Source organism: Dendropsophus ebraccatus, chromosome 5 (assembly GCF_027789765.1).
Source record: "Dendropsophus ebraccatus isolate aDenEbr1 chromosome 5, aDenEbr1.pat, whole genome shotgun sequence".
Taxonomy (NCBI): Eukaryota; Metazoa; Chordata; class Amphibia; order Anura; family Hylidae; genus Dendropsophus; species Dendropsophus ebraccatus.
The window spans coordinates 113,856,413-113,883,281 of NC_091458.1; the positions used below are offsets into that span (position 1 = coordinate 113,856,413).

At 40.6% G+C, this 26,869-nt stretch overlaps 2 protein-coding genes across 2 annotated transcripts in view; one reads left to right on the plus strand and one right to left on the minus strand.

Moving 5' to 3' along the window:
- ARHGAP6 (Rho GTPase activating protein 6) overlaps positions 1 to 26,869 on the minus strand; it is a 352,127-nt gene that overhangs the window by 90,782 nt on the left and 234,476 nt on the right. The window lies entirely within an intron of this gene.
- On the plus strand, positions 15,619 to 25,159 carry AMELX (amelogenin X-linked). Its single transcript, XM_069972438.1, has 6 exons — positions 15,619 to 15,627; positions 18,307 to 18,388; positions 21,101 to 21,148; positions 21,875 to 21,919; positions 22,198 to 22,593; positions 25,099 to 25,159. The coding sequence occupies exons 2-6, from the start codon at positions 18,335 to 18,337 to the stop codon at positions 25,102 to 25,104; spliced, it is 549 nt and encodes a 182-aa protein (XP_069828539.1). The 5' UTR covers positions 15,619 to 15,627; positions 18,307 to 18,334; the 3' UTR covers positions 25,105 to 25,159.

The following is a 26,869-nucleotide window of genomic DNA, read 5'->3' on the forward strand; positions in this document are numbered from 1 at the left end:
AGTATTCACCAAAGGAATGTGTCATAAGAAAATGACTTACAATATTAGGGTTTATTTATTTATTTATATTTTGTTAAATTGTATATACTGTATAACTACCTAGCTTGCCGCTAAGCCTAATCACAGGCTGACACTTCCTGTCCTGTCAAAATACTTTTTTCACCATTTTATTGTCATGATTGGAAGGATTGCAATGAATAAGGATAATTCTTTGGTCAGTATTTTATTCAACAACAACAACAATCAATAGGCTTGCACCAATCACATAAATCACCATGGTGTGGGATCAAACTGCTAAACAGTTACTGTTTAAAGTAACTGTACCACCAGTGAATCGCTTTTTTGTTTTTTACATGAATAGACCGGCGGGGAGATGTTGATGCCATGGTCCTTTTTTTTAACTGCAAGCTAGTTCCCATGTACGGCGCCGGTCTAATACCGAGCATCAGCCTGGGATGAAGCACCAGTGTGAAAAAACTGCCTCCCCTCTAAGACACAGCTCCATTAGAATAAAAGGAGCCGCATCACAGAGGGAAGGGCCGATCCTCACACTGGGGGCCTATCTCCAGTGCTTCATCCCCGGCCGATGCTCGGTAATATTGGCATCCCCGTGCCAGTCTATTCTTGTAAAAAATAAAAAAGGGGATGTACCGGTGGCACATTTGCTTTAACTGTTAAAGTCAATTTGAAATCATTGTAAGCTGGGTGACAGTGTGGTTTGGTTGCTCTGTGGTTGCAATATGTCGCCCAGCCTTAAAAAGGCAGAAGCGGAGAAAAAACTTAGTCCACATGTCTCTGCTGGGCTTGGCTGTTACTGAAAGCTGGGAACTCCGACTGATGAAGCACAATCATTCTTATTGCAAACCTAGAAGGATGTGTATAAAATGTTTCCAGGACTAGAAGCCCAATACTATGAGGTATTTATTTAACAGGCAGTCTAAAAATAGCCCAGTCCATGAGTTAAAATAAGCTGTTTGTATATATTTAAATTACATTTTTGAGACTTGTAGAGGGCTTACGTTTAATAGGTACTAGCCAAATCTAAAGGCTATCATTTCATACCACTGACAAATGGCTTGCAGTTGGTAAATAGTTTCTCATAGACTATTGTGCTCAATACTGGTGAACAGGATCCTGCCGGGATCATCGTTGATCATTGCCAGGCAAAACAGATTGATGACCTGTCCACGGGTTAGGTCTCCAATCACTGATCAGTGCCTGTACTAGACTGTTCTGTTCACTATAATAGTGGTGAACGGTATCTGCAGCTCAGCTTCTCCTCAAGTGAACGATAGCTAAACTCCAGTAACCAGGCCCGGCCACTACATAGTAAATAGCGCCTACACTTTGTTATGTGGGAGGGCTAAACAGGTGATCAGCAGGAGATAGGCCATTAACCTGTTTTGCCTAAAAAGTCTATTTAAAACTGCCAGTACTGATGGACAGCAGCACACTTTGTAGACACCTAAATAACAAGTAGAATGGTTACATCCAGTTGTTAAATTATAAACAGATGCATTAAAAGAAATAATGTGTCCTCTTAAACGTCAGTCCCTTTAACCCCTTCCCTCCTGGGCATATTTTCATTTTTGCGTTTTAGTTTTTTCCTCCTCGGGTTTAAAAGGCCATAGCACTTGCATTTTCTTTACCTACAGACCCACATTAGCCCTTATATTTTGTGTAACTAATTGTACTTTGCAATGACAGACTTAATTTTAGCATAAAATATATTGCGAAACCAGAAAAAAATTATATGCACAGTGAAATTGAAAATAAAACGCAATATTTTTTATTTGGGGTGGTTTTGTGTTTACGCCATGCGCCATATGGTAAAAGTTATTGTTATGCATGTTCCTCAGGTTGTTACGATTACAACGTTATGTAACATGTATGATGGCTTGAAAAAAATCAAAACCTTTCAAAAAAAACTAAATGTTCTTTAAAATTGCTCTATTCCCAGGCTTATAACGCTTTTATCCTTTGGTCTATGGGGCTGTGTGAGGTGTCATTTTTTTGTGCCATGATGTTTACTTTCTATCGGTACCTTACTTGCGCATATGCGACTTTTTGAACGCTTTTTATCACAGTTTTTCGGAATTTGATGCGCCCCAAAATGCACAATTTTGCACTTTGGGATTTTTTTTTACGCCGTTTACTGTGCGAGATCACAAATGTGGTAATTTAATATTTCGGGCAATTACGCATGTGGCGATGTCAAATATGTTTATTTATTTATTTAATTTTTATTTATAAAATGGGAAAAGGGGGTGATTGAAATTTTTATTAGGGGAGGGGATTTTTTATTATGAAAAACACTTTATTCTTTTTTCACATACAGTAATTAGAAGCCCCCTGAGAGACTTCTATATACACAGCACTGATCTCCCATTGAGATCAATGCTGTGTATATAATAGAGCACCGATCCATCAGATCAGTGCTCTATTATAATGGTCTGCTTCAGACCATCTAAATAGATTGCTGAGGCGGGATCAGCATCATTCCGAAGCTGAGCCCCGGCCGGCTCAGTACCCCGGATCTCCCCCCCAGGGGAGATCCTGCCACTAGACACCAGGGAAAGGGGCACACAGGACTGTTAGAGGCAGCTGTCATGTTTGATAGCTGCATCTATCTGTCCTAATTAGCGGGAGCGGCCGATCAACGGTACCCTGCTATTAGCCACAGTCCCGTGCTGCAATAAGCAGCCGGGATCGTGGCAGTCCAGAGCGGGGCCGCGGCGCGGCCACTCTCTGCTGCTCCCCCCCCCCCCGCAGGACGTGCTGGTACGTCCTGCGGAGGGAAGGGGCTAAACAAGCAGGAAACGCCACTAGTGAATATAAACTGGACTCCATGACCCTTAGCCTTTAGCTACAATTATATTTAAGTCTAATTTCATATACTGTATACATGGTATGCCTGACAATTGTTACACATCATTAACAGGCGATATCTAACAAAATAATTCTCAGGCTGCTGGCCATAGATTCCAAGCATGAACCATATCTAACCAGATTTATTGCTATTGCATTTTATGATTAACTTGATGTAACATAGCAATTGGTTAGGGACATGTTGCTTGTAATGTGTTCTGCACTATTAGAGTAGCAAAGTTCACTTTGTTAATAATAAAAAGGAGTGTACAGTATCTCTATCTATCTATCTATCTATCTCCTATCTATCTTTATTTCAAACAAGTAAACATAGAAAAAATATTTATAGTCATCACAGGTGTGGTGATATTTAGTGATTGACAACCTTCCCTGTATTAGGCCATGTTCACACAATGTAAGTTAAGTATTAATCACGGCCATGAATTCTTTCATTCTTACATTGTGCTGCAGCTAGAGGGAATACCGGCCGGAGTGTATACACATGGTATACACTCCGTCTGGAATCGCTAGCGGCCGCACAAAAAACTGACATGTCAGTTTTTTGTGGCCGCTATTCATTAAATAGCGCCCACAGAAGACATGTCAGTGCACACAATGGAGTGTGTGGCTCCGGCCACACACTCCATTGTGTGAAGCGGTGTATTCGGATGCAGGCGCACACAGTTGCGCCCGCATCCCAATTCAGCAGGAATGAAGATCATCCGGCCAGTACTGCGGTACCCGCTGGGATGATCTTCAGTAACACCGGCCGTTCTGTAATCCGGCCGGGTCACAGAACGGCCGGTGTTATACTGAGTGTGAACATGGCCTAAGTGTGTATACAGAGATAGACTGATCACTAGAATCCTAAGTTGTAACAGTTGCTACTTGTAAAGTTGTAGATCAATAAGTTTCAAGTGATGCTGAATCATTTCTTACAATATTATATATTAATCTGCTTAGCTCATCCTGCTATATAACATAATGCCTTTAAAACAGACATCTTTAATATGACAAATTCCCTTTAAAACCACTTTAAGAGGTACACCCTTAGAGGTACAAGTTTAGAATCCTATTTCTTATACTTCACATTTCCAGATCGTCAGACTACTAATTTAATTTACTAAGCGGTATACTTTACTTATGAAAGGTCTAAGTTCTCCTAACATGGATGATGAAAATAAATCCCAATTCCAATAGGGAAAGACATAAGCCACGAGTAACAGCACTACTGCATGCAACCATTTCCAGCCTGAGCAAAAGGGCTGTAATATGTCTGCCTTAATTATAAGGGTTCAGCAGCTGCCAAATAATAATATAGTGCTCAAATCTGTTCCTGCGGAGCTTCCCGTCAGCTTCCTCTAAAAGCAGTTTCAAATAAATAAAGAGGGAAGAAAGGCAATGGCTGTTTTCATTTGGAAGTTTCATTCTTCTGGGATTCGAAGCAATTAATTCAGCTGCAGGATTAGCGCTTTTCAAGATTAATACAGGAGCACATTTCATTATTGTCAAGAAGGTTTATAATGACAGATGCAAATGTACATGGCATAAGAAGCTGTCCAAGTCACAATGATATCCAACTCTGTCCACCTTTTTCCATTTGTGATAATGATCCCTGTAGGCTAACTGCATGTCAAGATGGGAAACGGGAAATGATGAGCAGCAGTGACCCCAAACACTACTACAACTGTCGAATTAGGCAGGGGAGTATCCCATAAAGGGGTTTGCCACTTTATAGTAAAATTGTTAAGTGTACAGTAAATGCATGCACGGAACTTACTGACAGCAGCTCCCTGTATACCCCATTCTAAAATTCAGACATCCCTACTCCAGGCTGTGCTGTCCTGCTCTGTGGTGATTCTGTCCATAATATGGCTAAGCACAAAGGAGCATATTACTCTCTGTGTCCTCCATAGACATATTTATACAGGGAGGGGCATGGACACATGTACACCCTGATCCCCTTTAAAACACTCTTCTATTTTCTATTGCTAGTTAACACCTAATTCTATCACTTTTGTCCGTCAATGCAGAATTCCAAGGTCATCTGCATACTATTGGTCCTTAACACAAACAAAATAACAAAACTGCTAATTGGCGGGATGGCAGATATTGTTACCCCACTGGTCAGATATTGATGGCGTATAATCAATTGAAAAGTCCCTAAAGCCCCTTTAAATGAACGTTCTACAAAATTATGTATAATGTAGGTATAATGTGTCTTTACCATGCCTTTATGAGTCAGTTATGCCCTGTTATGACCCTGATCTGGACCTCATGACTGGTGCACTAACCCACTGAAAAATTGCAGTGTGTTATGTGCACATGCCCTCTATTCACTCCAAGGAGTTTACTGATTTGATTCTCTTTGGAAAGAATAAAGGAAGAGAATTCTGCTAAACAAATCTGTTTAAGGCCATGTTCACACAATCTAATTAATTTAGTTAACAATGGCCGTTCAAACGAAAATAGTTGTGCAAACAATTTCATATTGGTTATTAAAGGACAACTCCCACGAAAAAATGTATTTTTTGCTTATTTAACACACATTACAAAGTTATATAACTTTATAATGTGGTTAAATACCCGGTCTGGTCCCCTTCCCCCACTTTCGGACCCCTGCCCCCCCCCCCCCCTTCCGCCGGAAGTTAAAGAAATTATACATTACCTATTACGGTCGTCACCATCCTCTTCTCCCGGGCGCCATCTTGAGACAACGACGTCAGAGCCGGGGGGCGGTCCGGGTCTTCTTCCTCCTCTGCGTCTTCATGGAAAGTGAATGGGATAGAGAAGGCTGCTGGTGCACATGCGCACTAGCAGCCTTTTCATTGGCTGGAGCGCATCACATGGCTTCCAGCTTGTTCAGCCCTGATTGGCAGCCTTTTCCATCCCATGGACCCGGAAGTGAGAGACATCGCTGGATGGTGGACGCAGGTGACGGTGAGGCGGACGGCGGGCGAATCGAGTGGCGATCGTCACCGGAGGGTTGGTGAGTATGGTGTCTGTCTGTGTTTTTTTTTTTTGGGGGGGGGGGTCCCGCGGGAGTTGTCCTTTAAACCCAGATATTATGCTTCTTGTATAGAAGGGAATGTGGCACGTGTATGCCATGGGCGCCATGGCCCAGGTAATAGAAATTGTTATTTTTTTCTAGTTAAGGATCACATGGATCTATTCTGCCATTAAATACAGCGCAAATAGAAAATATAATTAAAGAGGCTATTTAGTTAATTTCCTTGAATGCTAAAAACACTTTTGTTTGTTGCGTACTTACCTTGAATGTTTCATCTGAATTGCAAATTAGACAGGATGGTTGTATTCAAGCAATGTTATAAGATGGTTTAAGATATGGACTTTATTCTTGTTTCATCACGACTCGCCTAGAATTCAATATCTAATTATAAGTGGAATTCAGCCAATAATGAAGTGGTCTTCAGATTTACACAGGGAGTATTGTGGTAAATGCATGTTTTGATATAGATGTGAATATCCTAATAGGAGGGAATATACTGACCTACATGCATACTGCTTCTTTCTAGTCTTTTCATACACATTGTTCACATGAATAAATCACTGATTCTGGTCGAAATGTCTGGCTAAGACATTGTACTTTATAATAAAATGTGAATTATAGCTTTCACGCTTTTCATCAGATCAGAGGTACAATGCCTCCACTTGTTGTTGAGGGATGTCAGAGTATACAAGTACAATTAGGATAGGATTAGGACAGAATAGAATTGTACCTGTTATTTCTTATTGAAGAAATCTAGTCATGTTTTGGTTTACAATTTTTTTTATTCCAAAATGAAAAACAGATATTTTTTTACACATAGTAAAATTACACTTTTGTTCCCACAGAAATAGTAAATGGAACAGTATATACGGGGACTTAGTAAAGATAACTTGTCTTTTCATATATTTACTAGTTTTGAGTGAGCACTGAAATGCTTGAGAAAATGGCCTTCTGCTTATATCAAGTTTTTATGGTATTTTAACATTTTATTTTAATTTTACTTTTTTATTTTACTGTTTTAGGGTAGCTTCACACACACACCGTATCACAGCGGATTTTCTGCTGTGGATCCGCAGCAGATTTGACAGTGCGGATTTTATGCTGTGTTCATTCATTTAGTCAAATCTGCTGCGGATCCACAGCAGAAAATCCGCTGTGATACGGTGTGTGTGAAGCTACCCTTTTAAAATAATCCTTAAAGGGGTTGGCCACTGAGCCTGTATATGCCTATAGTGGGTACTGGGGGCCGGGGCATGGTCACATGCTCCTCCATGTCGGCCATCTTATGGACAGAAATACCACAGAGCAGGGCAGCACAGCCTGGATGAGGGGGAGTTTGATTTTATCTCTATGAGGTACACAGGGAGCTGCTGTCAGTATATACAGTGAGTACACTTACTTGGGCTGGGTTCACACTACATATATTTCAGTCAGTATTGCTGCCAAAACCAGGAGTGGATTAAAAACACAGAAAGGCTCTGTTCACACAATGTTGAAATTGAGTGGATGGCCGCCTTATAACAGTAAATAACTGCCATTATTTCAATATAACAGCCGTTGTTTTAAAATATCAGCAAATATTTGCCATTAAATGGCGGCCATCCACTCAATTTTAATATTGTGTGAACAGATCCTTTCTGTGTTTTTAATCCACTCCTGGTTTTGGTTGAAATATGAGGACCACAATACAGACTGAAATATACATAGTGTGAACCCAGCCTAATACTGTACACTGAGCTATTTTACTATAAATTGGCCTAGCCCTTTAACGATTATGCTAAATGGCACAGAGGATCAGAGCCGGCACTGCCAATCCCATCTGGAAAAAAACGAGGCATAAACAGTATATGTCATGTAAGATAACGTCTAATAAAGACTTTATTGTGGGGCTCAAGGTCAAAGATAAAAGATGCTTCACCATAATACGTGTGAGATGAAAAGAAAAAAAAAAGTAAAAATTAAATTAAAAAAGTTCTTTACTTTATTACAATATCAGCATTACAGGTAGAGAATACTGTCTGCTGTGTGGTGTTACAGGTAGAGAATACAGTGTGCTGTGTGGTGTTACAGGTAGAGAATATAGTGTGCTGTGTGGTGTTACAGGTAGAAAATACAGTACTGTGTGGTGTTACAGGTAGAGAATACAGTGTGCTGTGTGGTGTTACAGGTAGAGAATACAGCATGCTGTGTGGTGTTACAGGTAGAGAATACAGCGTTTTGTGTGTTGTTACAGGTAGAGAATACAGTGTGCTGTGTGGTGTTGCAGGTAGAGAATACAGCGTTTTGTGTGTTGTTACAGGTAGAGAATACAGTGTGCTGTGTGGTGTTACAGATAGAGAATACAGTGTGCTGTGTGGTGTTACAGGTAGAGAATACAGTGTGCTGTGTGGTGTTAAAGGTAGAGTATACAGCGTGCTGTGTAGTGTTACAGGTAGGGAATACAGGGTGCTGTGTGGTGTTACAGGTAGAGAATACAGTGTGCTGTGTGGTGTTACTGGTAGAAAATACAGAGTGCTGTGTGGTGTTACAGGTAGAGAATACAGCATGCTGTGTGGTGTTACAGATAGAGAATACAGTGTACTGTGTGGTGTTACAGGTAGAGAATACAGTGTACTGTGTGGTGTTACAGGTAGAGAATACAGTGTGCTGTGTGGTGTTACAGGTAGAGAATACAGCATGCTGTGTGGTTTTACAGGTAGAGAATACAGCGTGTTGTGTGGTGTTACAGGTAGAGAATACAGAGTGCTGTGTGGGTGGGACCACAATGAAATGATAAAGTACTGCAATTAAATAGTTCAGTAACACAATGAAACTGCAATGTGTGAACACAGCCTAGATGTTTTGCAACAGCTTTGGGTGGGCAATGAGCAGGATGGAGGAACAGCTGAGGAAAAGAAATGAATTCTGGAACCTGTAGAACTAAGCAACTGCTGGGCCAGGAAGTACAACCAGAAAATACAGAACTAAGACCCCCAAAACAAATGAATTCTTAGTAGTTTCAGAACTGGGTCAGACAGGTAAGCAATGCTATATACTTTTGCAGCTGGTTTATTTTTTTAGCTTTGGCTGGAGTACCCCTTTAATGACTATAGCTTTATCATCCTCACAAACCATATCGGGGTAGATAAGGTTATTAACAATTAAACCATGATATAATGTTTCAATAATATTTTTTAGTTTTTACAATATTTATTAACTATTAAACATAATATACCTCTATGTTCATTACACTGTGCTCTGACAGTGTACAATTTGTTTTTATATTTCTATAGTTTGTTTCTATAGTGTGCAGAGTTTTGTAAGTCAGCTGTACAGCACCAGTGGGGGTGGAGGGTTAATAATCCTATTAACCCCTATTACCACTATGGCCCACCTTATATTTAGACATACTTCCACCCTTTATGACAGTGAAGGACACTCATAACTTAATTCAGATATCAGGTGTAGCTAAGTCAACATTTTTTTTTTGGTCAGGGCTGGAAATTTTTTATAGCGTCTGTGACCACAAGTATTTAAATGACTGTTATACTGAGGATAATGAACAGTGGATTTGACAGGTACTTATAACTTGCTGATTTCTACCTGGCTAGACCAGGTAAATTTCATGTTACAACATGAAGGCCATCTTTTCTGCAGGTACAGCATTCTCACCTGAGTGATAACTCAACACCTGCAGTGGTATGTGCTGACTACAATACATGATGGATTGCTTGTGTCTGGTCATTCTATAACCTAGATACAATGCATTGATCAGCGTAATATTACATTAGTAACATTGCCCTTAAAGCAGTATAATAATTATGTGTCGGCTAATTTAGATTTTTTTATGTTATTCTTATTAAAGGACACAAATTCAAAACAATAGATTGTAAAATATTATTATTGATATATTTAATATATGTAGATAGCTGCTTGTTTATAAACACCAGGACACACATGGCTACATGCGCCACCCTTGTTTCCTTGGCACACTGGTTTCCAGTACTGCTTACTCTCCTCTGTACCTCAGACAACACTATAACACAGTACTGTAGATGATTTATATTGCCATATTAACAGGCCTGACCAGTGCTCTTTTTATGTGTCTGATGAAGGATATTTAGTGCCTTATAATGACTGCAAAACTGTGCAAAACATGTAGATTCTATTTACAAACACTTGGGACATAGTTTCCAATCACATTATTGTTCCAGAGACCACAAAACATTCCCAAGGAATTCAGTTCACACAGAATAATTGTATCCAAATATAAAATGCCCTGCAGACAGCAGCAGAAATGTTGAAGGGGACACTTATATATAACAATTGTGTTTCCCAGGAACTGTACACTTCACAGGAATATATGAATCTCTAAATATAAGTATATCCTCCCCTGAAATATATGTTTTATGCCAGCTCTGTAAATGTCTGATGTCCTTAATACTCTGCCACTAGGCTAATGGTGTACTATCTCAAGGTAGCATAAACTAGTGACAGAGAAGCTGAAGAGAATGATGTATGACTTACATTGTTCTGTGCAGTTAATTCAGAGATATCCTTCTGAATAACATGGACAATAAGTAGCCCTCTTCATTATGTGCATGAGCCCAGTAGTCCTCAATATTCATGAGAAGCAGAAAACTCAGCCCACTAGCTGCTGCAAGGGGTGCCGCAAGAATCCTATTCTCCTACATATTAGGAGAACGGCTGAACAAAATAATGTAAGTAATACACTGATCTATTTAGGATTTCTGTCACTAGTTTATGTTACCCTTGTTTAACGTGGCATAAACCTAGTGACAGATTCCCTTTAAACTCTATTTAAAGAATACTCTGTACATCTACTGAAGGACACTGCTGCTAATAGAAACCCATTTATGATCCTAAAGGAGTTGTGTAAGATTAGAAAAATATGTTATCTTTGTTTTAGGAACATTCATTTGAATGGGGCATAGCTAAAATATTGGGCACAGCCAATGGGCAAGACTAGGGCTGTTTCGGGAAAAGGTAGATACATTTTATACATTTTTTTACGAGATCTCTAAAACGTGAAAGATGAAACAAACTGTAAAGGTTTGGTCTAACTTTTTAAAAACTCTATGAATAATCTGTATGGTAGGTCATCATGGCATATCCACAGATCAGATCAGCATCCCCACCAATCAGGTTATCCCTATATAACTTGTATATAGCCTGTATATGTCTATGGAGGACACTGAGGGCGGGCCATGGTCACATGCTCCTCCATGTCGACCATCTTATGGACAGAATCACCACAGAGCAGGACAGCCCAGCCTCGAGGAGGGGAGTCTCATTTTAGCTCTATGAGGTAACAGGAAGCGGCCACACTGGGAGACTGAGTGGCAGAAGGCAGGTGGCATCACTGGAGCTAGGGAGGTAAGTGGATATAATTGTATTGAGCCAACCCCTTTCCCAAGCATTGCAGAAAAGGGGTCCCAGCCAGAGTACCCCTTTAACTATTCTTTTTAATACAGAAATCATGTGATTAAAAACAGAATGGGAACAGAGACAGAGGCAATAACTGGCCTTTTGGTTCATATTTACTGGGGACAAAAATAACACATGATTATCAACTTCATTTGCATGTTTTGAAAGAAGAAAATAACTAGGTGTAAGACTAGAAGGCTGACTTTGCTACCTGTATGTTATAATAATATAGCCCAGTATGGCAACAGACTTGTATTTAAGGTTAAATGATCAGGTTCAATCTTCTTCCTAATTAAGAATAACAGATTGCTGACAGTTTGTACAGGTGAATGCTGATTGGTCGATGTTCTATCGGCTTTATTTAAATTGCTTCACTCACAGCGATGCCCACACATCTCATGCAAGCCCCATGAACTACAGACAACTTCACAAGGTAAGAGCTACTGACACCTTCCAGCATATAACATTCAAGGAAAGAGATACTATTTCAATATTTTTATTGGAAGAAAAGATATGCCAAGTGGCTCTCACATCACCTTTTTATATTACCTGATATAATACCAAGGGAATCTATATTCCTTCTCTAAGCACTGCACATCTGTCAGTGGCATATTATAAGATGCCCCTTAAAAAAATCTTGCTAGTTTTATCCATACTCTCCAAACTGGAAGTACATACAGCATTTACAAAAAAAAAAACACCCAAGAACATCATTCTCTTTACTCCACAATTTAAGGGCTTGGTACTGGTATATGTCATCTTTCTGTATAGTGACAATCCAAACACTAGAACCCTTATAAGCTAAGGCCACTCCAAAAGCTAGACACTATGCAGCTTTGCTCTGCGAGCATGTTACACGTATGCCAGGGAACTGTGGGAGAGAGCAACCTCTTCTGGCCAGAGGTATAATACTGCCTTCAGCCACAAGAGGGATTGGCAGAGTGGGGAGCCAGTGGCTCTTGTCTTTGCCAGTCAGGGCATCACGACCACATTGTTTAACTGTGAGCGTTCATTAGGAACACTCACAGTTAAAGGACCACAGTGCAGCGCAGTGGTGGGTGACCACAGAGCTGTTATGCAGCTGGACAGGCGGGGTTATAACGGAGGCACTCTCCCTGGACCCCGGGCGGTTTCTTAGTTTTCCCTCATTATATGATCCCAGTGGTTGGACTACTACTAATATACCATTTTTTAAAAGTGGCATAATGTTCTTAATTTACTAATACTGGGCAAATTAATAATACTGTCTGATTGTTAGGCAGTGCAAACCTAAACTAGACAGTCTAAGAATGTGATTTATTTATTAAAGTGGCTCAGGTTGGATGACTTGGCCCATCTTTACACTGTCTAGTCTAAGTTTATCTTGTCTTGTCTATGTTTTAGCTGATTATGAACTCATATTTTAGACAGACATTTTGGTGCACTTTTGGCTTGGATCATCCTCTTCTAAGCCATTCCACTTTTTGTCCAATTCACAACCTATTGTTGGCACAGTTGGAGACAAAATGGACAAACCTCTGGCTGTCCAGGCATTATGGGAATTGTAGTTTTACAACAGCTGGAGGACCAAAAGTTTGACATCTGTGCTGTAGAACAGTATATAGTGGTGATTTCCATAAGAACCCAGCAAAGAAATCATGCACACAAGGTGCTGAAATACATTTCTTGCAGAATAGTTTTCTGACACAGTAAATCTTTGAGGTCATAAAAATAATAAAAATCTCTAAAGAATCTCTCTTTCTCTCTCTCTCTCTCTCTGTATATATATATATATATATATATATATATATATATATATATATATATATATATATATATATAGCACTAGACAACAGCAGGCTTTTTATTCACTGTGCCCAATAACAATGGGGAATCGAATATGCAAAAGAACACTGCAGAGACACCATCACATGTCTCGACGTCAGTGAACTAGCCAGACCTTCCCTCCGGGAAGGAACAACCAAGCCAAAGCGTTCTCCAGTCAAGGAAACCACCTCAGCAAGGTATCCATCCACAGACAGCTGTTTCGGGGTTTTTGCCCCTCATCAGTGTGGAGTAGCTGTCAGCTGTCTGTGGATGGATACCTTGCTGAGGTGGTTTCCTTGACTGGAGAACGCTTTGGCTTGGTTGTTCCTTCCCGGAGGGAAGGTCTGGCTAGTTCACTGACGTCGAGACATGTGATGGTGTCTCTGCAGTGTTCTTTTGCATATTCGTTTTCCCAGGGGGCAATGTTCTAGAATACACTGACGTTGAGACATGTGATGGTGTCTCTGCGGTGTTTTGGTTGATCTCCCTGAGGTCAACCAGCGTCCTTTTGCATGCACATACTAGTCATTGCTCCCACTAGCCAGAAACCTACTCCACACTGATGAGGGGCAAAAACCCCGAAACAGCTGTCTGTGGATGGATACCTTGCTGAGGTGGTTTCCTTGACTGGAGAACGCTTTGGCTTGGTTGTTCCTTCCCGGAGGGAAGGTCTGGCTAGTTCACTGACGTCGAGACATGTGATGGTGTCTCTGCAGTGTTCTTTTGCATATTCGATTTCCCAGGGGGCAATGTTCTAGAATACACTGACGTTGAGACATGTGATGGTGTCTCTGCGGTGTTTTGGTTGATCTCCCTGAGGTCAACCAGCGTCCTTTTGCAATAACAATGGGGAGGCCTGGAAAGAAACCCAAAGGAACTCAGGACATTGCCAATGTATTTTCTGCAGTACACGCCATAGTAGATCAAGTTGTCATAAAAGTTGGGAAATGACTTGATTCCTACAGAGCTTTGTGCTGTGGACATTTGTATCATTGATATCATATCATACATGGCTGACAGCACACACCACCTAGTTGTATTTATAGGGGGGTTTCTGGGACTTTGGTTTATTGATGGCCTGTCCTCAGGATAGGTCATCAATATTAAATTGTTGGGGTACTGACATCTGGCCCCCTGCCATTCAGATGTGAAGGGTGCCTGTGAGAACAGAGAAGGAAACAAACACCTCTACCTATAAAATGGATAGCTTATATGCAGAATAGCCATAACTGATAGATCTACAGGGGTGAAACTTCTGGCTCCTCCACCAATCACCTGTTTGAAAAGGTCATGGTGCCCCTATAAGTTTGCTCATGTATGCAAGTCAACAAGAGAGCAATGCAATACCTTGCACCACTGTAATATTTGCAAGTACGGACGCACTCACACAAGCAGCGCAGCCTCTTCAACACAGGTGACTGGCACATGTGGCAGGTTTTAAAAGGTTGGCTAATGCATGCAGCATTTGATTACCAGTGGCTGCAGAAATTGGAGTCAGCCGTGGGGAGTCCTGAAAAACTATGGCCATGTTCACACAACGTAAGAAACCAGCCGTTTTGTCACACAGCCGTGTCATAAAATGGCAGGTGTCAATTCTTTTGAATTGGGATGCGTGCACATTCCAGTGTGCCTGCATTGCATTTATCCATAGCACACTAGAGCCGCACTTTACATTGTCTGGACAGTCAGTTTTTCGTGTGCCCGCAAGGAATCCTACACTTCCCGAGATTTCATAGACTTCAATGCAATGTATATTTTCAATTAATCACAGACGGTTTTGCAATTTGCAATAATGGCCATGATTAATTGAAAATATACGTTGTGTGAACTTAGCCTATGGCTGTACCTATGGATGCATCCAGCGTACAGTATTAAGCCACTGGTAATCAAATGCAGAAACTTATTGGTTTGACTCGGGCATGCAGTGGACAGACTTAGGCTGCCTTCACACATTCATGAAATGCCTGTAATGAACTCTACCCCGCCCCGGCAGCATCTGTAATTAGATGCTGGGAGCAGGGGAACTGTACAGACATGCGCCGCGCTGTAATGAATCAACCGCAAGGCTCTGTCATTACAGCATGGCACATATCTGTATAGTTCCCCCGCTCCCAGCATCTAATTACAGATGCTGCCCAGGCGGGGGGAGACTCCGTTACAGGCATTCCAAGTCCGTGTTTCATGCATAAAATGTGTTACCAGCATGCCTCTAGCATTATACACGCTGCTTTTGCTCTACAAGAGCTCACAATAAAAATCATACAGTTTAGTATCACAGACTTAAAATACAGAGATGAAACAATGCTGCACGTGCCTATGAGTGATAACTGTGTTTATATTTCGCCTCAGCGCATTGCCTTCTCCAGCATACTTCACCGCCCACTCTTTTCCACATGCCTGCTTCAAGAGCAACTACACAAGCTGCACTGGTTAACACAGCGACACGTGCATAGCTGTACAGGTGTTTCATGAGAGCGGCATTCTGAAACAATAGGAATGGGGTACTTTATACCATTGTATGTACCTTGTAAAAGCCAGTCCTTTCAGAATCAGTCACTTAAACTGGAGATCAATTTATAGTTGTGAGTTGGGGTAAAGTATGCCTTTCCTGCCTCTCCCAAGTTAATGAAAGAGAATTATACACTGCCTTAGCTCCCAGATCTAGTCTGCTGATGTCAGTCAGAGATGTAAAAGCCCTAGATTTGTCTTCCCTTGATCCAGCTAAGGTTGAGTGCAATGTTAAATGCAAGTAATGATATGAATACGCCATGCACTGCTTACAATATTATTGTGTTGCACATAGATACTAAACCACGTAATACAGTCATGCATTGTGTGCAGAGACAAGCATTGTACCTGGGCCATAGTTTCTGAGGGGGCCCAAAGACTATTCTACTACCTAAGAAGATAACAGTATGATAAATGACATTTTAGACACAAGCCCTGTTACATATTACATACAGTAGGTTAAAGAAGTCCCACCAAAGTTAAAAATTTTAGGCAGGCAGGGTGGTGCAGGAACATAATAAAGAAAGCATAGTTACCCGTCTACGTGCCGTGTCTCGCCACTTTCGCTTTCACCCCAGCACCCGGGTATGTCACATACTGGTCTATTCAAGCAGCAATGTCATGGCCTGGCAGAGGGAGTGCCCGCTCAGCCAGTCAGTGACTGCAGCGGTGTCCTGCCCCCCTGCCTGCGGTATGTTCCTGCAACCCCCTGTCTGCCTGAGATTGGGGGGACTTTGATGGGACTTCTCCTTTAAGAAGTATAGCTTTAAAGGAGAAGTCCGGCGAAAATTTTTATTAAAGTATTGTATTGCCCCCCTAAAAGGTATTAAAATCCCCAATATACACTTATTACGGGAAATGCACATAAAGTACTTTTTTCCCTGCACTTTCTTCTGCATCAAGGCTTCACTTCCTGGATAACATGGTGATGTCACAATGTCGGCTGATTGTGGTCTTTCAACATGTTTGATCTGGTCTGCATCACATCGCTCTGTGTAATAAGAGCGGAGACAGCAGACCACTGCTGACTTCAATTGGCCACAAAACAATCTAAGGGTCATTTGGGCTTCCCCTCCCGCTGCTTCCTGCTCACTGTCTGCATGTAATAGTACACTGCAGCAAGCAGGGAACGAGGGGGAAGCGAGCGCTGAGCTGAAAAGGTCGGCGCTCGCTTCCCCACCACATTAGGCCGTGTAATTGCAAAGCCCAAAGCCTATTACTTACCCTGTACCCTTAAGATTTTAGGCGTTATAAATCATGACTAGACGGCCAATGGAGGTCCAAATCATGGAATGGTGATCAATTATCTCTAAAGTAAATGGAGCAGCCACTCCATTCATACTCTGTAGGACTCCTGAACACAACTAAGTTCACCGCTAAGCAATGTTTGCAGTTCCCATAGATAGTGGGCTGGTAGCGGCTCCATTGACCGCTGTTCTAATTGTCAGTAACAGTCTCAACAGTCAGACCCTCCCCAATAAGGCAGTACTTCTTTAAATCACCACCATCATCAGGACAAAATCTTAAGACATTCAGAAAGACTTCTTTTCAATTTGGGGTGTGGAAGATCACTAAATATCAGCTAAAAACAAAATTTTACTTGCATTTACTTAATAATATAAGTGTGTATTTTTTGTTATGAATTACTATGTAACACTGAATTTGATTGTGGCAGCTATGTTTGTGTGAAGTCAACAAAGAAATTGTTCAAAAAGTTGTTCAAAAATGCCTGAGATTGGAAGAGAACTAAGACATACATAGTAGCAAATAGTATGTAATGACCTTCTGAATGGTAAATAACAAAATGATTAGATAAAGGGAATGTGGAAACTGGGTGCTGCCCTTAGCTAATAAGATGTTTAGTATTATTGTAAAAAATACATTCAAAGGGAATGTATTGCCTATATTCTTACTAATTCAATCCATATAGAGATACATCTTCTTTGTTTTTATTCTGATTGAAGTTTTTTTTTTTAACTTTTTTTGGTGTACAATAAACAGCATTGCCTTTTCAACAAACTTTGAATATATATAGTACAAGTAAATATAAGAAATTATGTAATATATCTTATCAAACAAAATGCTTCTTTTGCCTATAATTAAGCTTCACCCTGTCCCCTTCTGTAATTAAGAGATCTTAATCTTGCAGAAACAAAATCTGAAGAAAAATGCCCTATACTTGATTGCCAGATATAATGCGATAGCACTGTTAATATATGCTTTGCAGCATATGGCCCATAGCAAGCTGGTCTGGAGCAAGGAGTGAAGGGTGAGCTGTAATCACCCCCTATTGACAATGGTGTATATACATGTCGCTGTGTTCCTGCATGCATTTTAAAATAGACAATTGCTTATAAGAAATACAGAATAGGGACTCTCAGCCTATTATTAGGCTCAGTGCTGAGTGCTTAATTGGAATGCAGGCACATTCAAGTGTGCTCGCACTTCAATTAGCCATAGAAGACAATGTTAAGTACATTTGGGAGCTGTACTTTACATTGTCTGCACAGTCAATTTCGTGTGGCTCGGAATCCCGGCCGTAGCGTATACAATGGCTGTTGTTTAAAAAAAGAAAATATGTTGTGTGAACTTGGCCTTAAAGTGAATTTATCATAAACATATTTGATTGAAAAAATAGATAATGTTCTGATAACACTTTTTACGGTTATCTGAATTACACTACACAGGTCCACAGCAGTGACATCTTGTGACATTATGAAGTCTTGGATTGTGTTCACGTCACTCCTTGGAGCTGCTTTCTCCATACCAGTAAGTTTAAATGATACTATAAAATATATTTCCATGGTCAATCAGTATTAATTATATTTAAGTCAAATTAAAATCTAAATGTGTAGCTGTTTTTTTCTCAGTAATTACATTTTTTTATTTAATGTTAAATGTTTGTAAATCAACTGGTGTCAGAAAGTTATATTGATGTGTAATTTACTTCTATTTAAAAATACTCCAATCTTCCAGTACTTGCCATGCAGGAAGTGGTGTATATTTTTTCAGCCTGACACAGTGCTCTCTGCTACTACCTCTGTCCAAGACAGGAACTGTCCAGAACAGCAGCAAATCTCCACAGAAAACCTTACCTGCTCTGGACAGTTCTCTATAGGGTCAGAGGTGGAAGCAAGGAACACCATATCAGACAGAACAGAATACACCACTTCCTGGCAGGCAAAGCTTTCAGTTGCTGTGTGGGTGGGATGAGCAGGACTCTTTTTGTCCCTTTTAGGAGTCCTGTTAGGATACCTATTGTTATTATTAAAAAAAAGTACCACACCTGTGCTCTGGTTGTGTGTGGTATTATAAATTGGCTTCATTCACTTCAATGGAACGGACAAGGGTGTCGCTGTTTCTGGAAGAAAGCAGCAATGTTTTTTTCTAATACTAGATAACCCTTGTAATCACATGACATTAGCTTTAAGATACTTTTCAGGCAGCCAGTTGATCTGTGCTCATTGTGCAGGTATTCCTACTATGTATTATGCCAGATCTCTGCAGAATTAGGACATCAGGTGGATAAGCCATCTGCAGGATAGAGTCCTCTCTTAGTATATAGGCCAGTTGAGGAGTGCAGGGGGCACTCATCCATAGGCAAAAAAGGATTTAAAATCTGGTTATTCATCCTGAAGCATAATGAAAATTAAATTCTGAATAAACCAATTGTTTTGAAAATATATATTTTAAAAATATCCTTATAAAGTAACCTGTACTATTGATGTTAGTATTGGTTGTGAATGGAGTGGCATTTTAACATCTCAACTTTAAAAGGGCAATCATTATTATTCTATTTCGTTCTTTTGTACCAATAACTTACTAAATGTGCTGTACATAGAAAACTCACATGTGCTCATATTCCACATAATTAAAACCCCTCCCCCCTGAACCTAAATTAACCATTTAAAGGACAACTCCGGCGAAAATTTTTTTTGGCTTATTTAACACACATTACAAAGTTATATAACTTTGTAATGTGGTTAAATACCCGGTCTGGCCCCCTTCCCCCACTTTCCGACCCCCGACCCCCCACCCCGGAAGTTAAAGAATATATACATTACCTATTACGGTCGTCACGGTCCTCTTCTCTGGTGTCGGGTGATGTCAGAGCTGGGGGCGGTCCGGGTCTTCTTCCTCCTCGGCGTCTTCATTGAGAGTGAATGGGAGAGAAAAGGCTGCTGGTGCACATGCGCACCAGCAGCCTTTTCATTGGCTGGAGCGCATCACATGGCTTCCAGCTTGCTCAGCCCTGATTGGCTGAGCTTGCTGGAAGCCATGTGATGCGCTCCAGCCAATGAGAAGGCTGCCGGTGCGCAAGCGCGCTGGCAGCCTTTTCTCTCTCATGGACCCGGAAGAAGGAGACATCGCTGGACGGCGGACGGCGGGCGAATGGAGTGGCGATCGTCACCGGAGGGATGGTGAGTATGGTGTCTGTGTGTGTCTGTGTTTTTTTTTTTTTGGGGGGGTCCCGCCGGAGTTGTCCTTTAACATATGTGAATGCTCACTATTTCAAACAACTGATGACTTATTTGTAAATGATAACATTTACTAAAACAACTCCTTGCTTTAGAAAAAACCCTCTAAAGTCTTGGCAACTAGGTGTCTCACTTCTGTGCATCCGGTGTTCATTGCCAGATAGATCAGGACAGAAAATTGGAAGTGGGGGCGGTGCTTAGCATATGCTATGTGCAGGAGAGAGAGAACCTAAGAAAGCCTTGGCTGTGCACCTGCAAACCGAGCCATTCTGTGTGCTGAAAAAGATCCATACTTCTTCTAAAAGCTAAATCAAGATTTTCCTCTCATTATTAACCACCAATAAAGTTCTCAGTAGCTGTCCCTGGTGTAAATTCCAGTGTCCTTACTGCTGTAGTGGTGCCACAGTGCCTCCTTCCTTTTGCTTTCCAGTAACAGCAGTACAGTACTTAGTGTAACCCCTTCCTTGCTGTCATGCTGCAGTTTCTTTTATTAATGCTCAGTAACCACCTCCCCTCCCATGCCATCAATAGGATTTTACTGTTTAAAGGGGTTATCCAGCGCTACAAAAACATGGCCACTTTCCCCCTCCTGTTGTCTCCAGTTTGGGTGGGGGGTTGAAACTCAGTTCCATTGAAGTAAATGGAGCTTAATTGCAAACTGCACCTGAACTGGAGACAACAGTAGGGGGAAAAGTGGCCATGTTTTTGCTGGATAACCCCTTTAAATCCTCCCCAGCACAGCGCTAGCTTGTTCAGTTCACTTTTGGCAGTAATATTTATTGGAATGGCATAGAGAATTATGTTCTGTGCTCTGCTTCAATCATGTCTTCCCTTTCTTTTCTTTAATCTGGAGCATGGGGGGAGCATTGTCGAAAAGATAGTATATACACTAGTATATAAGCTACTATAAAATTTCCATATATCTCTATCTATCTATCTATCTATCTATCATGTTCTGTTCTCTTCTATATTACTAATGTAACATATATATATTTACTTTTAGCTTCCACCTCATCCTCAGCATCCGGGATATGTCAATTTAAGTTATGAGGTAGGAAAAAAAGTGTTTCTCTGTATAGTTTTATTTTTTTTATTCCCACATGAATTAAGTCGCAATCAGATGGCTCTGGCAGTGGTTTATTCTCTTCTTAAAATTAAAATAAGCGTGCACACTCGGCTAAATCGGGTGTGCATGTGCATGGTGGAGCAGGGTGAAGCAGATGTCAGAACAAGGGATGAAGGACATGGCTAAAAGTTGAAGGGTTAGATTTACCTTGCACAGTGACCTGGGCATGACACAGCTACAACAATGTTATCATATTAGTTTTCTAGTTATCCTGATGGTCCTGATAAGAATTTGTAATTTGCCTTTTAAGATGTGTACTTTACCAGATTTAGAGCTGATTTTATATAATGCCGCAATTAATTTAATCATAGAAAATTGTTTTCCCCTTTGGGAATGTCATTATGAAAATCAACAAAGTCTTTTTAACTGCAGCCATTTGGAAGATTTAGATCATTTATATCAACCGTTAGGAAATCAAAAGAAATTAGACACCCAATCGCCTGTACCCATCCTACTATACAGCTACACTGCAGATCTAAACCTTTGGCTCTTTTTTAAGAAAATATTCAGCATGCTTTTAATTGTGGTAATTTACATGGCACATGCTTTGCTAGTTTACTTACAAGTTTAGTACAATTGCAAATTAAGAGGGTAGATATGTTTTTATAAACCAATAATCCAACCATTAATATTTGCCATATTTCCTTGTAGATACTGACACCTTTAAAATGGTACCAGTCCATGATGAAGCATCAGGTGAGACATTTCAGTATGACTATGTAAGAGTATTTCTTCTTACCAGATTAGTAAAAGACTAAAATATCTTAAAATATCTAGATACAAACTGCAAGCTTTTGATTGTAATGTGAATATGTATATATTTTCACATGCACATAATAAAAAAGGTATGGAAAAAAATAGATATATTCATTCTGTACACATTGTTCATAAGCCAAGTAATTGTTCCCAAAGCAAAAGTTTTAAAGCAATAATTTTAAGGTATGTTTACCGGAAAATAATTTGCTATTTTGTAGTATCCTTCTTATGGCTACGAACCGATGTCTGGATGGCTAAAGAATCCAGTGGCTCCCATGTCTCCAGTGATGCCACAACAACAGCTCCTAAATCCACATGCAATTCCTAAACTACCTTTACACCACCCTATGCTAATGCCGCAACCACCAATGGTGCCCATACCTGGCCATCATTCAATGTTTCCTCCTCCCCCCTCACATCAGTTAAATCCAACTTACTTCACAAACCCTGAAAATCAAAGGCCAACACACACACAACCTATGGAGCCACCAAAGCCTGACCTTTCAAACCAACCAGGTCAGCCAAACTACCCGAACCAACCACAGCCTCCTCTAGTCGAAGAAAGACCACTTGAGCCTTGGTCACCAGTAAGCAAGACCCAGTTAGAGGAGCTGGTAAGAATCTTTCATCTACAAGCACAGTTTTCAGGTTTACAGGTTTTGAGTACCAGATTGTTTGATCATATTTATTGATCAGCATTAGGGATGGTCCGAACCTGCCAAGGTTCGGGTTTGTATGAACCTGAACGCTCGGAAGCAGATTCCCGCTGTCTGCCCGCTCCGTGGAGCGGGCGGATCCAGCGGGAGGAACGCCTGGAAAACTGGGATACAAAATATGGCTATGGCTGTATCCCAGTTTTCCAGGCGGTCCTCCCACTGGATCCGCCCTCTCCATGGAGCGGGCAGACAGCGGGAATCATTACCGAGGGTTCGGGTTCGTACGAACCCGAACCGAACTCTGTTCGGACCATCCATAATCAGTATGCAAATATTAAGGGTGCCTTTAAACTGAGAGATTTATCCGACAGATTTCTGAAGCCAAAGCCAGGAACATAAACATTTTTGCACCATAGTCATTTCATGTAGTAGGGCCATTACATGGTTATGAAATGTTTTGAGCTTATTACAGGAAGACCACTGCCCTGTGTAAAGACTTTGAGCCATGACATTCCCAAACAACAAAAAAAACTAGATATGAAAACTGACAAAGTGGTAAATACAGATTGTTGGGTATTCTGACACTTCTGCATCTTACAAGGGAAACACAAAGGTGGCAACATAATAAAATACCAGTGCAGACATATGGAAGAAAGCAGGAAAGCAGATTCCTTTCCCAGGAGCAGATGAGTATCTAGTAATTAAGAAGGACAGATCGTGGAAGCATATGTTTATATTTTTTCCATCCCAAAATAACCATGCTAATTAAACAAGCACAGGAAATAGTTTCTGTAAATGTGCAGAACGCTCTTACATTTCACAAGAATGGCTTTTAACTACTATGGGTTAAACACATTATCAAGGTCACTGCAGATAAGTCCCCTTGTGGACACTGGGAAGAAACTGAGGTTGTTCTTAACCATCTCTGGCCTGAATGTATGATAAAAGATTGAACTTGTGGTAGGTTACATTTAGTAGTAAAGCATTGGATGTAGGTACAAGTTCATAAGAATAGTATACATATGCAACAATACATATACAGGGTGATTACAGGCAAAATTATAGCCTTGGTATTCATAGCACAACTTTATTAACGTGAAAAGGCACACTATGCAAGCAGGTTTTATCTATATATTACAAATCGTCAAAATGATTTCTACTGGTGACATGGTAGTTGTCCAGGCACTGGTCCAGGTCTGTCCAGATGTGCTAGCATATCTTCAGCTATGGACTCTAGTGAGGCAGAACACCAGAAAATGTTGTGGCTGAACAAACACTCGGCATTCACCATCCAGCGTCTGAAGAAATTGGATGCCGCCCTAGGGCTGCCAGGAAAACATGGATACAGCCTATGGCTGTATCCATGTTTTCCAGGACGCTCTCAGGTAGCATCCATTATTGTTTAAGACACACATCAAATAGAGACCAGGTTCCTTGTAGCGTGCCAGTCTGCCCCTGCACACTCTCACAGCTGACGTTTCCCTCTCACAACAATTGTATGTCTAAAGCTCCTAGGCCTTAAAGGAGGATATAAAAATTTACATAAGACAGAAGGGTGGGGGAAAATAACAAAGAAGTTATACTTACCTGTGCCCGTCCCGCAGCAAAGCATCACCCATCCTGTTCTAGCTCTCGGTCTTGCAATGTCATAACCTGGCACAAAGATGACAGGTCACGGTGACAAAAGAAGCCGTGAGAAACAGGAGACCAGAGGCTGAAATTGAACTGGTGGTGCTATGGGGGTATGGGGATGGGTAAGTATAACTTCTTTATTATGTTCCCCAACCACCCCACCCACCCTGGATTTATACTTTTTTTATACGTTTTTATAAGTTTTTCTTTAGGTGGCTATACCCAAAGGGGTTGGACAGCGATGTTCCATCACACCTGAACACGTCTCCAACAACAAATTTGTTGGTGAAGTCTTGGGAGAGTGGCGGATTCAGCCAACATAAATATAAAGTGTATGGGGACCATTAGAGCAAAATCTGTACTACTACTGTATATGGTATATTATTGTTTTCTCATATGGAAAATGAGTACTTAGCCCCCTCTGACACCTGGTGGTACTATTACCTCTAAACCCCCTATAGCACAAGTATCAAACTGTGGCCCTTCATCTGTTGCAAAACTACAATTCTTACAACGCCTGAACAGCTTAATCTTTGGCCTTGGCTGTTTAGGCATGATGGAAATTGTAGTTTTGCAACAGCTGAAGGGCCGTAAGTTTGACACCCCTGCCCTATAGTTACACCCCTGAGCAGATCTGTTGACATAGATGTATAGCCTTAATCAGATTGTCTTATACTATGAACGTCATATGACCTAAATATAGGTGATTTACTTTTAACAGATTGTTACTAGATAAAAACATAACCATTGCCTTAATTTTATACAAAAAAGGGATTCTACCAGCATACAGTTGTATAAATGCATCTGATTTTTTTTTCTCATTGATTTCAGGATTAACTTCCCATTGGATCTTAAGGGAGAAAAAAAAATACAAGAAAGTACTATTTCAGAAATCTTTGTCAAAAGAATTTCTCTTTCAAATTCATAATGTAACTGCAAAGAAACAAGAAAAAAAAGTAAAAATAAAGTTTACAAGTATGTAAAGTAGCACCTTGTGTGTAACTCATTCTTCATCAGGAAAAAAAACAATACATTTGTATTATAGGTAACTAAACAACATTACAGATTTCAGTGTTGAAGGAAGCAAATATATGGTGAAAAAAAGCATATTTAGCATGACACTTTGCCACTGGGTACATATAGAATCATAAATTATTCTTTATGCACAATATATGTGTTATCCAGGTCATGTCACCAACACACCAATTCACACAAAAATTCCATACCAGTCTCAATTTTAAATGGATATTTTTTGTTAGTTTTTTTTAACAAAGTCTGTTACATACTTTTGTGTAATAAATTGCTGAATATGCACATTTGCATGGTAATGTTTAAGGGCGCAGTAGTGACGAAGGCAGTACCAATTACCTTTAGCACTGAAATGTCAAAAAAAAAAAAGAATGAAAGAATTCTAGCCAAATCTTAATTCGGTGCGGGCAGGGGGTGGGGGGGAACATATTAAATAATTTATACTTATGCTGCGCTTACACGGAGCGATAATTCGTCCAATCGATCGTTTAACGATTTTGAAGCAACAATTTGGTTTTTATAATGATCAGCGTTTAGACGAATAAATCGTAATAAAAATCCTTAGAAAATTTGTTATTGCGATCCTTTTAAGATCGCTTAGGCCTATCTCACACATAGGGTAAATTGGTGAAAGATTGTCTACACAAAGCGATCTGCGAATTTTTAGAGAACGACAATTTGAGAACATGTTAAAAGATCAAAATGAATGATTTCTTGCTCGTCGCTTGATCGTTCGCTGTGTTTACACGGGCCGATTATCGCTCAAATGGAATTGTTATCGTGAAAATTCGAATGATAATCGCTCTGTGTAAACGCAGCATTACCTGCCCCCACAGTGCTGCTCCACCAATTCTCGACAGCTACTGGCCTCCTGCCACATCCCTTTCCAGGTAAGAAATGCCTGCTCAGCCAGTCACTGACTGGGGTGGGACACTGCTGCAGTCATTGACTGGCTAAGTGGGTGCTTCCCACTGGGATGTAACGATGCAGGAAGCCAGGAGAAACAGGTGACCAGTGGTTTTAGAGAGCTATGGATGCAGTGCACAGAGAAGGGTAAGTATAGATTCTTTAGGCTCCCCCCACCCCCTGTCAGCAACAGATTTTTTATTTGGCCGGAGTTTCCCTTTCATAGCCTAAAATAATCAAAATGAAGGAAATCAAGGTGTGAGTACATTATAAGTCACTATGGCACATGGCTTTCAATATGTATAAATGCGGATATAAACAGAGCCTAAAATGTAATTTAACTTAAAGGACAAGTGCCATGAAAAACTTTTTCCCAGTAATTGAAGCACATTACAAAGTTATATAACTGTGTAATGGGCTTCAATCACCTATCTGCCTCCCTTCCCTGTCTTTTCCCCCCTCCACACCCCACCAGGAAGTGTCCTGACTCACACAGACCTAATGACTGTCGTCACCGTCACCAAGCTCTTCTCTCAGCTCCTTCTCTTGTTACACTAGCCTCCCCCCTCCCCTGCCTTGTCAGGTGACAGGCTTGCTCAGCTCCCATTGGCTGAACAACTGCAAGCCATCACTTGTCACATCTCACTTGCTTATCTTCCCTCAGACT